At 51.0% G+C, this 13454-nt stretch overlaps 1 protein-coding gene across 3 annotated transcripts in view; it reads right to left on the bottom strand.

Annotated features, from left to right (window-relative positions):
* LOC113198421 (steryl-sulfatase) overlaps positions 1 to 13454 on the bottom strand; it is an 81712-nt gene that overhangs the window by 20678 nt on the left and 47580 nt on the right. For all 3 annotated transcript variants that reach the window (XM_077793895.1, XM_026411144.2, XM_026411146.2), the window contains 2 exons: positions 13322 to 13454; positions 9403 to 9539 (listed from right to left, as the gene is read on the bottom strand). The exon at positions 13322 to 13454 is cut by the window's right edge and continues 291 nt beyond it. In XM_077793895.1, the coding sequence (XP_077650021.1) occupies positions 9403 to 9539; positions 13322 to 13454 (270 nt within the window). The remainder of the gene's footprint in view (positions 1 to 9402; positions 9540 to 13321) is intronic.

Here is a 13454-nt window from a genome sequence, read left to right on the forward strand (position 1 = left end):
AGGGCGCTTCTCTCTGGTGACCCCTGGGACATCAATCAGAGAGCCGTCCCCTCCTCCCGTCCACTCCAGTTACCACCAAACGCGTCGACTGATCCAGTCTACACTTCCTTTCAGACACCGTCCTCACCGCAGGCCACAAGGGCAGCTCAGGGCGTGAGCTCAGGTCCCCCAGACACACCGACGCCAGCCGTGGTCCACAGGAGACCCCCCACATCCACATCTGTAGCTTAAGAGTTGTCCCCCGAAAGCTCACGTGTCAGACCATGCAACAAGGCTCAGAGGTGAAATGATCACATTATGAGAGGTGTAGACTGAAAGTGGATTAATCCACTTGGATGGACTCACTGGGTGTAGACTCATAGTGGATTAATCCACTTGGATGGACTCACTAGGTGTAGACTCATAGTGGATTAATCCACTTGGAATGGCTCACTGGGTGTAGACTCATAGTGGATTAATCCACTTGGATGGACTCACTGGGTGTAGACTCATAGTGGATTAATCCACTTGGATGGACTCACTGGGTGGTGACTGCAGCAGGTGGGGTGAGGCTGGGGGAGGGGGTCCCTGGGCTGTGCCTTTGGGGTCTCTGTCCTGTCCCTGGTGGGCAGAGCTCTCTCTGCTCCCTGGTGCCCTGTCCTGAGCTGCTCTCCTCCTCCAGGCCCTGCCACCATCTTGTGAAATGATTGGGTTGTGAGAGGTGTAGACTCATAGTGGATTAATCCACTTGGATGGATTCACTGGGTAGTGACTGCAGCAGGTGGGGTGTGGCTGGAGGAGGGGGTCCCTGGGCTGTGCCTTTGGGGTCTCTCTCCTGTCCCTGGTGAGCAGAGCTCTCTCTGCTTCCTGGTGTAACCTAATAGTGGATTAATCCACTTGGATGGACTCACTGGGTGGTGATGGCAGCAGGTGGGGTGTGGCTGGAGGAGGGGGTCCCTGGGCTGTGCCTTTGGGGTCTCTGTCCTGTCCCTGGTGAGCAGAGCTCTCTCTGCTCTCTGGTGCCCTGTCCTGAGCTGCTCTCCTCCTCCAGGCCCTGCCACCATCTTGTGAAATGATTGGGTTGTGAGAGGTGTAGACTCATAGTGGATTAATCCACTTGGATGGACTCCCTGGGTGGTGACTGCAGCAGGTGGGGTGTGGCTGGAGGAGGGGGTCCCTGGGCTGTGCCTTGGGGGTCTCTGTCCTGTCCCTGGTGAGCAGAGCTCTCTCTGCTCCCTGGTGCCCTGTCCTGAGCTGCTCTCCTCCTCCAGGCCCTGCCGCCATCTTGTTCTGCCTCCCCTTGGGCCAGAGCCACGGAGTCGGCCTCCAGGGACTGAACTCAGGGAGACCCTGTCTCTCAATCAAATGCAAAATAGGGCTGGGGACGGGGCTCAGTGTTCAGCGCCCCTGAGTTCAAATCCCTGGTACCCAAGAAAAAAGTGATCCATGAGGAATGTTGAAATACCTGGCCAGAACCGACTTTTAGGTGCTTTCACATTTGGGCTCTCATTTGCCAATAAATGTTTCTTGTTGTGGTCGAGCTGGTGGCTGCTTCGGCCCCTGGGATCATCCACATAAATTCATCAGGCACCTTGATTCCTGGACGATTGATTCCTGACACTTTGCTGATGGAGACGTTTTACCAAAGGAGCCTCCATGATGCTTGTTTATCTTAACTCGCGACGGCCCTTTGGGGTAAAATAGCATGAGCCCCAGGCTTCAGAACAGGACGTTAAGCCTCGGCTGTTGGAAATGGGTAACGCTGTCACAGAGTGGGCGAGAGGTGAATCATTGATAAGCGGAATTAATCGAGGGGACCAGAATCAATAGGCCACACCAGGAATTTCCAACGAAGGTCTGCAGCCCACAGTCCATCGGGTCCAGCGGCCCGGCCTGTGTTCTGCCACCGTGACTTACAAACGTCTTTCTGATGCCCCAACTAGGCGCTGTTTAAATCTCTAGGTTGCAAATCCTCCGCCTCCAGGAAGGTATTTTGGTATTTTGCCACAAATGCAGATTCACTAGACATTGCAATAGAAAAGGAAGACAGAGCGACCCCAAAAAAATATGTATATGTACATGCATGTGTATATATTGTATATGCATGCACAAATATAAAGATATATAGTCATATATGATATATAGGCATGTATCTTATATATATATTATATATATATATAATACAAAGGGTGCTGAACAGCTTTGGGGGAGACAAGGCGGGAGGCATTTGTGGCTTGTATTGCTTGCATTTTGGTGCCTGAAGATCATGCAAATCCCCAGGCACACGGGTGCGTTTTGTCGCATGGGTTTTACAGCACGGATCTGTATCCACATCTCCAACGCAGCAACATGCCTTCCCAGAGTCTCCAAGAACCAAGTTAAGTCATCGACGTGCAGCCACCGAAATTCCACTAAATTACAGGGGAGGGGAGGGGACGCACCTGCTGCTGGTGACCTTAAATAAATGCGATTTTGCGTGAATACGGTGAGCACCCGGGGAATTCCGGCAACAGCGGAGGCTCGCCATGTTTTAATTTTGTGCCTCGATGGCGTCGTGGATACTCAATGAACGAGATCCGTTTTGCATCGATGAGAGTGTTTTATGGTGCTCTGTGCTACTTGATAACCTGCCTGGATGTTTTCTCTACTTCTTGGCAGGAAATATAAACGACTTTACAGAATCCTGTTGTAAAGACGCTTTGCTTTCCCAAGGATCATATCCCCAAGTTAAGGGAAGAGCTTTGAAAGTCATCGTTGGGTGGCGCACGCCTGTCATCCCAGCGGCTCGGGAGGCTGAGGCAGGAGGATCACGAGGTCAAAGCCAGCCTCCACCAAAGGGAGGCTGTAAGCAACTCAGGGAGACCCTGTCTCTCAATAAAATGCAAAATAGGGCTGGGGATGGGGTTCAGTGGTCGAGTGCCCCTGAGTTCAATCCCTGGTACTCCCTCAATAAAGGTGGTTCACACTGGGGCTCCTGCTGCCATATTGAAATTGTTCCCCAAGAAGGGGAGCCCAGAAATTGCCTGAGGACCCAGATTCCTGGCTCCCAGCAGACCCTGTGAGCAATCCCCCCAATTCCCACTCCAACAAGCTGGGGGAAGTGGCTCTTTTGGTCCATAGTTGAAGAGTCTTGCCCCCAAACTATTTCAGACCCTACACCATGGATTTCCTTCTCATAGTTACAAAGAAGGTCCCAAGACTCAGACACACGTGAAGTTGGGCTCCAAGGAACCTGTAGCCATTCGGGTCCCATCATGAAGTCATGGTCAGGCTTGACCAAGGACATTCATCATACACATATGTCTATAAACACCATGAAAAGACGAAAGAATGAGGCAGAATACGTGTGACATACAAATAAAATAGTAATGTCCTTAATATGTAAATAGCCCATACAACTCAATAAGAAAAATATATATATATAATCCAATCAAAAATGCTCAATGAATATGAATAGAGAATTCTCAGAAGAAGAAATGAAATCATGCACGAAAACATACTGCACCTCAGCTCTGTGGGCAAGAGGAAAGGAAAATTTAAACGATGAAATTGTGGTTGTCACCTGACAAATAAAATAGATGGATAATATCCAGGGTTGTGGGAGGATGAACGAATCCGCATTAACATAGATTTGCAGTGAGTGCTGTATTGTCATAGTGGGGAAAAAGGGAATATCCTCTTTTAGGCAAGATTGAATAAAATTAGAATTTTTAATGCTTTCTGATACAGCGTTTTAATTGGGCTGAATTTTCATTTCCAGATAGTTCCCACAAGTTCACTCAGAATTTATAGAATATTCACTGCAGCACTGCTCGGAATAGGAATCTGCTCACGTTCCTCATGTAGGGATGCTTAAATAAATTGTAGTCTAAGAGGAAAACTCAAAACATTGAAATATGCTCAAATAGATCTTTGAAAAAAAAACAGACAACGGTAAAGCATCATGCAGAGGTGATGTTAAACGTTGTTAAAAACAGATGTCAGGTCTTAATTTTTTGGGGGGTAGGTGGGTCCTGGGGATTGAACTCAGGGGCACTCACCCACTGAGCCCCGTCCCCAGCCCTAGTTTGCATTTTATTGAGGGACAGGGCCACAGTGAGTTGCTGAGAGCCTCACTTTGGCGGAGGCTGGCTCGGATCTAGCAATCCTCCTATCTCAGCCTCCCGAGCAGATGGGACCACAGGCGTGTGCCACTGTGCCCAGGGGATCTTAGCTATTTCTACACAGCGTGGGTAATACCTCTTTGGGGCAATGACGACATATTACCACTCGTGTCCCGTTGCTCAGGGACTTCAGGGAGTGAGCGGAACCGCTTCGCAAAGGATCATAAGGTTCTGCTTCTCTTTGTGGTTTTTTAACTAGTCTTTAAAAAACACAAGAAAAAATTCCGATCTCTTTAGGAACCCTGGTTACAGGGCATATGTGATTTTTTTTTTAAAAAATGTCGCTCTTTTTCATTGATCATTTGAGCACTTTTTTTCTAGAATTCACAACACTCAAAGCTCGAAAATATACTGTGAACCCATAAAAGAATGGGTACGACCCATGCATCTTCATGCGACTCGGCTTTTTATCATTTGTTTCGTAGGAATTCCTTCTGGATCCTGGGGACTTTGAATTTTGTATTAATGTGACACGTATTTTCGTCTTTTTTTAAAAAACTCGACTATTATTGATCCTTTCTCCTGACGTCAAGAAATTTTCGACTTCATGTGCTCACGTCTATTGATTTCCGCTTGGATTTATTCATTCCGTGGTTTTTACGCACAGAAAGACTCACGCAACCATTAATCAGGTAAGTATGCCCCGGTGTGTTTTCTGCGTCAGTCTCGCCGACCAAACTCAATCGGCAGGAAAGGTTTCCTAGGATCAACCAGGAAGAGACGCAGAGCCCAGAGGACGGGCAGGGCCGGGAGAAGCCCAGCACACCACCAGACGCTGTTTCCGTGTTTGGGATAAGGTTCATGGTCTTCTAGACGCCAGTTCACTATAAAACTAACCTCTTTGATCTTAAGCATCACGACTGTATCCCTTATCCCTCCTCTCGATCATTTTCCTCCTCCTCATCTCTTATTCCTTGTCAATGTTTTCTTCACCATCATCATCATCACCACCAACACCATCAGCATCAGCATCACCATGACCACCACCATCAGCATCAACATGACCATGACCACCATCACTACCACCATCATTGTCCTCACCACCACCACCACCACCACCAACAACATCACCATCACCACCACAACCACCACCACCACCAACAACAACATCACCATCACCACCACAACCACCACCACCACCAACATCACCACCATTGTCACCACCACCAGCACCATCACCACCATCAGCATCAGCATCACCATGACCACCACCATCAGCATCAACATGACCATGACCACCATCACTACCACCATGATTGTCACCACCACCACCACCACCACCATCGTCATCACCGCCATCATCACCACCATCATATCCACCACAACCAGCACCACCATCACCATCACCATCACTATCACCATCACCACCACCATGAACATCATTGTCACCACCATCACCACCACCACCACCATCATCACCATCACTACCACCATCAACATCACCATCACCACCATCATCACCATCACCATCACTATCACCACCACCATGACCATTATCACTACCATCATCTCCATCAACACTAGCACCACCATCATCGTGAAACCATCCACACCATCACTATCACCATCACCATCCCCATCCCCACCATCACTATCACCATCACCATCACCACCATCACCACCACCACCACCACCATTACCACCACCATCTCATCACCACCACCACCACCATCACCATCACAATCACCACCACCATCACCATCAATACCACCATGACCATCACCACCACCATCATCTCCATCAATACTAGCACCACCATCATCATGAAACTATCCCCACCATCACTATCACCATCACCATCACCATCACCATCACCACCACCATCTCATCACCACCACCACCACCATCACCATCACAATCACCACCACCATCACCATCAATACCACCATGACCATCACCACCACCATCATCTCCATCAATACTAGCACCACCATCATCATGAAACTATCCCCACCATCACTATCACCATCACCATCACCATCACCATCACCACCACCATCACAATCACCACCACCATCACCATCAATACCACCATGACCATCACCACCACCATCATCTCCATCAACACTAGTGCCACCATCATTATGAACAACATCCCCACCACCACCACTACCATCACCATCATCACCATCACCATGACCACCACCATCAGCATCAACATGACCATCACCATCATCACTACCACCATGATTGTCACCATCACCACCACCACCACCACCACCATCACCATCATCACCACCATCATCACCACCATCACCATCACCACCACCACCATCACCATCACCACCACCACCATTACCACCACCATGTCATCACCACCACCACCACCACCATCACCGTCAATACCACCATCACCGTCAATACCACCATGACCATTATCACTACCATCATCTCCATCAACACTAGCACCACCATCATCGTGAAACCATCCCCACCATCACTATCACCATCATCATCATCACCACCATCATCATGACCATCAAAATCACCACCATCACCATCACCACCACAAAAACCATCAATACCACCATGACCATCATCACCACCATCATCTCCATCAACACTAGCGCCACCATCATTATGAACAACATCCCCACCATCACCGTCACCAACATTATCATCATCACCATCAAAATCACCATGATCATCACCACTACCACCATCATCTCCATCAACACCAGCATCAGCATCAACACCACCCCCATCATCCCCACCACCATCAACACCAGCCCCATGGTCTCTCTCATCACCATCCCCACCACCATCATCCTCACCCCCATCATTAAGTGCACGGAAACCAGTCAGCACCGTGCCAGACGCAAGCCACCTTACTCCCCTCCAGCAAAAGCTTCTTCAGCGTGTCGTCTATTCTTGGCCGTCTGCCTTGAAACGTCGTCACCTTCACATTTCCACCGTAGTCTCCTCTGGGCTTCCCGTTCCTGTTCCATCATCAGTCTACCCTGCCGCTGACGGCATGTGGATTTATGGATCGATTTTTACCGGAACGACACGAAGCCCACATTTAAATGAAATGAAAATTGGCGGCACATTCAAGAATTCACTCCGCCTCGTGCCTTCGACCGCGGAAGAGGCTCTGTGGATGAACGCATCCCTCCCACCCTCTCCATGTTGCTGAGGCTGGCCTCCCACCTGTGATCCTCCAGCCTCAGCCTCCTGAGCTGCCGGGATGACAGGCGTGTGCCTAGCAAAACCTTCATCCTTTATCAAATCAGTCTGTGGCTCTCATTTAGAGCAACAGAAAACAGATTCAGGCTCATTGCTGATACCGACACCCAAATCCTTAGGACGGGGCTGTGTAAACACCAGGCACCGGTCCTCTAGAATTTCACTTTCATCTTTGGTACTAGGGATTGAACTCAGGGGCACTTGGTCACTGAGCCCCATCCCCAGCCCTTTTTATTTCTGAATTTAGAGACAGGGTCTCGCTGAGTGGCTTAGGGCTTCGCTAAGTGGCTGAGGCTGGCTTTGAACTTGTGATCCTCCTGCCTCAGCCTCCCGAGCCGCTGGGAGGACAGGCCTGTGCCACCACGCCCAGCAGGATCTCACTTTTAAAAGTCACTTAGGGAGCACCTAGGATGCACCGGGTGGATAAAATTCTCAAAAGGGTTTTTCCCCATGCAACCGAACCCAGGGCAATTGTGCGCCCGTAAATGCACCTATAAACTGGGGGGTTATTTGCTGCACCCCGCACCCTGAGTCCCCACAAGTATTTTATTCCGATCCTCCCACAAGGGCTGCATTTGAAAATGGGCAACCCGGCAGCACCCCGTCCAACCAGAGCATCGTCTTCTCTTCTCTGCCGAGCCTCTGCACGTAGTAGCACCGGCCCAGCCCTCCGCAGAGCAGAGAGCATGTTGCAATCAAAGGAAAGCAACCCTGAGACGCGACCACCAACAGGAGCCCAGCCACAGATTCCAAGCCACTGACCACTGAACCCGCGAAGCCTCCGCTACTAGCCCCAGGCCGGGAACGGACGCCGACTGAAGGCCAATTCTGCTTTATGCACTGGAGCTGGGGGGCACCAGGATGGTACACGCTGCCGGGGAGACGGCCCTGGAAAAACCCAGGTATCCCTCCACCTGCTCCGTCCACCCCGCGTCCTCCATGAACACGCCGGCATCATGGTCCAAATGGGAGGGACAGAGGGGAGTGAACGGACGGACGGGAGGGTGTGGGGCAGGAAGGACAGTGGAATGAATGGCTGCCCTGGGTCCTCGGTAGCTGGCCGATCCCACGTCCGCTTTCCTCGGCCCAGAAAAACATTTCTTTCTTTTTTAAGAAACCGCCTTCCCCGCGCTTAACGGCAGGACATCTCAGAATCTGCAGGGATCTCGTGAGTCAGGAGGAGAGGCCCTCCTGACCAATCTAAACGTGCTCTCCAAGCACTCAGACGGACGGGACGCACCCAGAAGGGCTTTATCTTTTGTGCAAACAAGAGAAAACACAATGACCTCTTCCATCACAGCCTGCAACCGAGCTCAGAGGGGAAAACACTCTCCAAATCATCCAGAGAAGAAGAAGAAGATTTCCCCCCAATTTACCATTGGTGCCACTCCTGTTCTTTTGTGGAGTCGTCCTGTTCTTTATGCACGATCATCTCTTCCCAGCGGAGCATGTATCTCTGCTGCTCGCCCCTGTTCTTTGGCTGAATCATCTGTTCTCTGGGCTAGAGGAGGAAGCTACCCACCTGCCTACTCCGAAGTCTTCAAAGTGGACAAGCAAAAGACCTGGAGGTTTTAGGCATCGCCCAGGTTCATCAAGGGAGGCAGGAAAAATAGAGGACACTAGACCGTGGGTGTGTTTGCATACCTTCACGTGCATGAACCAGAAAACGAGTTCTAGGATACAGAATCACAACTCACGGGTGCAGCCAAGGCAAGTCGTCCAGAGAGGACCCTGTGGCTTGGCCGGAGGGGCTCACAGGGGACAGAGCCAGCTGCCAGTCCCCTGGGGCCAAAGCCTGCCACTGATCCGTCTCTGCTCGTGACCAGGCTCTGCTCATGTTTAGTTGTTGATAGAAGGAGGGATGCTGGGGACTCATGCTTTGGCCTCCACTCACCCACAGCCCCAGACTCCCCCAGGGCACGTAGCCAGCGGCCACCTCCAGCCAGGCAGGCGCCCAGAGCCACCCGACGCCCTGTGTCTACTGTCCCCCTTGCAGAATTTTCTTTTCTGCAAACAAAAACCGACGAGAAACTGAGAAAGGAGAAGAGGGAGGCGGCCGCGGAGGCACACGTACCCACGCTCCAGTCCATCTCCTCCACGCCGTCCCCGTAAGGGCCGTGCCGACTCTTTCTGGCGAACTCCTTGGAGGAGAAGTGGGCCGTGTGCACGTGGATGAACGACAGGAAGAGCAGGAACGGGGTGTCGGCGTGCCTGCGAGAGCCAGAGAGAGAGAGGGAGAGAGAGGGAGTCAGGGACATAGAGGACACCCCGTCCATTCTGATTAGGACCAGTGCCCTGTCCGGAGCTGCTCTCCTCCTCCAGGCCCTGCCGCCATATTGTGACATGACTGGGTTAGGAGAGGTGTAGACTCATAGTGGATTAATCCACTTGGATGGACTCACTGGGTGTAGACTAATTAGTGGATTAATCCACTTGAATGGACTCACTGGGTGTAGACTCATAGTGGATTAATCCACTTGAATGGACTCACTGGGTGTAGACTCATAGTGGATTAATCCACTTGGATGGACTCACTGGGTGGTGACTGCAGCAGGTGGGGTGAGGCTGGAGGAAGGGGTCCCTGAGCTGTGCCTTTGGGGTCTCTGTCCTGTCCCTGGTGAGCAGAGCTCTCTCTGCTCCCTGGTGCCCTGTCCTGAGCTGTTCTCCTCCTCCAGGCCCTGCCACCATCTTGTTCTGCCTCCCCTTGGGCCAGAGCCGTGAAACCAGCCAACAATGGATCAGATTCTCTGAAACAGTGAGGCAAAGCACTTCTTTCCTACTGTCAGTTGTTCTTCCAGGCATTTTGGTGGCATGACATGTGGACACAGAGGTGCTGCAGGTATGGTGCGATCAGGGAGAGATGCAGTTTGGTTGATTTATCTTACTCCTCCTTCTCTATATGGCAACTAATATGAACTCGGTCATCGCCAGAAAAAAGCATTCACTTTGAAATACTCATTTTGCAAGCCTTCAGGAAACCGACGGCACCAAAGGCCACTTGCTGGAGTCTCGTGGCCACTCCTGCTGACGCCACGGGAAGCGAGGAATTGCATGCACCTCCATGACCCAATCTGGCGCTCAGAGACCATCCTCCCGTAACTGTCCACCAGAGGCCTGCTGTGTCCGGGTGCTCTGCACCCACAGATTCCACCAACCTCGGGCCAGATGCATGCATTCGGGGAGGAGAAGAAGAAGAGTACCTGTGCGCAGCACGTACAGATCTCCTTCTTGGTCATTCATCCCTCCATAATACTAACAAGTGGGCGTCAAAGCTGGCTTTTCACAAAGCACAGTGACCGAGGTTTGTCTCCCTTGGGGCCAGCAGACTTAAAACATGATTCTTGTTCCGCCCACAAACACGTGATCCCTTTTTAACATTTTATCTTGTCTTGAACTAAAGAAGAAACTGCTTTGTGAATAGAAATCATCAAGTTAAGCCAGGTGCGTGCGGCGGCACACGCCGGATACCCCAGCTATTCGGGAGGCTCAGGCAGGAGGATCACAAGTTCGAGGCCAGCCTTAGCAACTGAGCAAGACCTTGTCTCAAAATAAAAAAAAAATTTAAAAATGGCAGGGGGTGTAGGTCACTGTAGAGTGCCTCTGGGTTCAATCCCCAGTATCGCAACAACCACCACCACCACAACAACCACAAAGATCTACCTAAATCCACCCATTATCACTCCTTTTCTTGTTATGTGTTCAACATGGCTACGGGTGCCTAGGTGGTTTCTCGTGCTACCTGTACCATGGGTTGAGCAGGCCTTCCGTGAACAACCATGAAGTCTGATCACGCACCCCTGGATACTCCATTCCCTTATCCTCCCACACTTTTCCCCATACCTGTTTCTTCACCCCATAAATATTCCTAACACCTGTCCCTCGGGGAGGCCACCTTGGAACTCGATCTCCCATCTCATCACTCGGCTGCCTTACAAACAGATCTTTTGCTGGGCTCCATGGTGCACACCTGTCATCCCAGCTGATCGGGAGGCTGAGGCAGGAGGATCACGAGTTCAAAGCCAGCCTCCGCCAAAGGGAGGCCCTAAGCAACTCAGGGAGACCCTGTCTCTCAATAACATACAAAATAGGGCTGGGGATGGGGTCAATGATTGAGTGCCCCTGAGTTCAATCCCTGGTCACACACACACACAAATTAGATCATTTCTCTTTTGCAAGATGGAGCATCATAGTCACGGGTAGACTGAGAAAAGGGCACCGAGGTCTAGTTGGTGACACGGTTACAAGACACAGCTACCTTCTCTTCCCTTGGTGACTCAGGCATTGGGTGCAGACCCTTGTGCTTGGAGCCAAGGCCCTGGGCCCTGTGCAATGCCCCAGCTCCCTGCCTGTTAATGCTGTCGACGGGAACGTCCTCGGTGCCTCATGGCACACCTGGCAGCCACCTCCGAGGGGCTGGTCCCTGTCACCTCTGGTCATGCACCTGAGTGGGATTCGCTGCACACAGCACCGAGACCAGAGCTTTGAGACAGGACTCAGGCCACTCAGCCCCTTCCCCAGCTCTGTTTTGCATTTTATTGAGAGACAGGGTCTCCCTGAGTTGCTGAGGGCCTCCCTTTGGCGGAGGCTGGCTTTGAACTCAGGATCCTCCTGCCTCAGCCTCCGGAGCCGCTGAATCACAGGTGTGCACCCCTGTGCTGGACTTAAACTGGGCAATTTTGAATTCAAAGGCACAAATGTGTCTCCCATCTTTGGGGAAAAAGATGCCGTGTGCACACTGCGCCACTTTTGCTGTGACGCTTTGGCACTCTCTGGAGGTGAACCTCTCGGGACTCTTGCACGTCATCTCTGTTGAATCAGGTAACTGATAAAACACAAGAGGGCCATTTCCTCCAAGCGTGATTTTTAGCTCGTTGCTTTCAATCTTTGCATGGTCAGACAATGCAAGTCAGAAGCATTTTCTTTGTCAACAACATCACGGCCTAAAAATGCTAGTTTTTTTTTTTTTCCCCTAATACCAGCCGTGTGAATAAGAGTCATTTACACGAGAACCATTTATCTCCAAGAAAGAAAAGAAATCCCTTTCATTATAACTCAGTAACTGTCACCTCCGAGGACGGTGTTGTTAAAACTTCTCAAATCTCTGGTTCTGGGAGAAAAATTGCAGAAAATCTCAATGGAATCCCAATCATCCATCGGGTCAGGCTTCAGAATCGTTACCATCATTGAAAACATTTCCGATTCTCTTCCAAACTCTTTCACTGAGAGGCCACGACAGTGTCTTGCTATGATGCCCCAGAGTCACACCATCAGGCGATTCAGTCGCTTCTGCAAAGACAACTTGGTCTCCAAAGGATGGGCCACAGAATCCAAGGGCCACTTGGGGACGGTCCTTGCGTGACAGATGGATGTTTCTGAGACATTGCTGGAAAATGCAGAGTAATAGCAAGACGCCCAGCTACTTGCAGCCAACCAATCCCTTCCGGGAGTGATGTCCCCCTTGAAATAATGACCTCCTGGTAGGCCCCGCCTCTTAAAGGGCCAACCACCTCGACTCTGCCAGACCAAGGTCTGAGCCTCCACCAGCTGGATCTCCAGGGCCCACAAACCCCGTTCAAACCACAACAGACCACCGAGTCACGAGCATGTCTCTCTCAGAGACATGTTTATAGCAGCTCATTCACAACAGCTAAACTGTGCTGCCAACCTAGGTGCCCTTCAACAGATGGATGGACAAAGAAAATGCGGTACGTATACAAAATGGAATATTACTCGGCCATGAAGAAGAATGAAATCATGGCATTGGCTGGTGAATGGATGGAGCTGGAGACTATCATGCTACGTCAAATAAGCCAATTAGCCCCCCAAAACAAAAGCCAACTGTTTTCTCTGATATGTGGATGTGAACTCACCATGGGGGCTGCCCTAGGGAAGAATCGAGATACTCTGGATCAGGCAGAGGGGATTGAAGGGAGGGAAGGGGTGTGGGGTAGGAAGGACAGTGGATGATCCCCAGGTGCACAGGGGACACCCACCGTCGTATGAAGCCGGTGGCCTCCGCCGTGAGCCTCTGGGTGAGGTTGTCGAAGGACAGCGGCTGCTGCGTGACGTCGTAGTCCCTCATCAGGAAGCAGTTGAACGGCCGGAAGAAGTGCAGGAAGCAGAGGA

Source organism: Urocitellus parryii, chromosome X (assembly GCF_045843805.1).
Source record: "Urocitellus parryii isolate mUroPar1 chromosome X, mUroPar1.hap1, whole genome shotgun sequence".
NCBI lineage: Eukaryota > Metazoa > Chordata > Mammalia > Rodentia > Sciuridae > Urocitellus > Urocitellus parryii.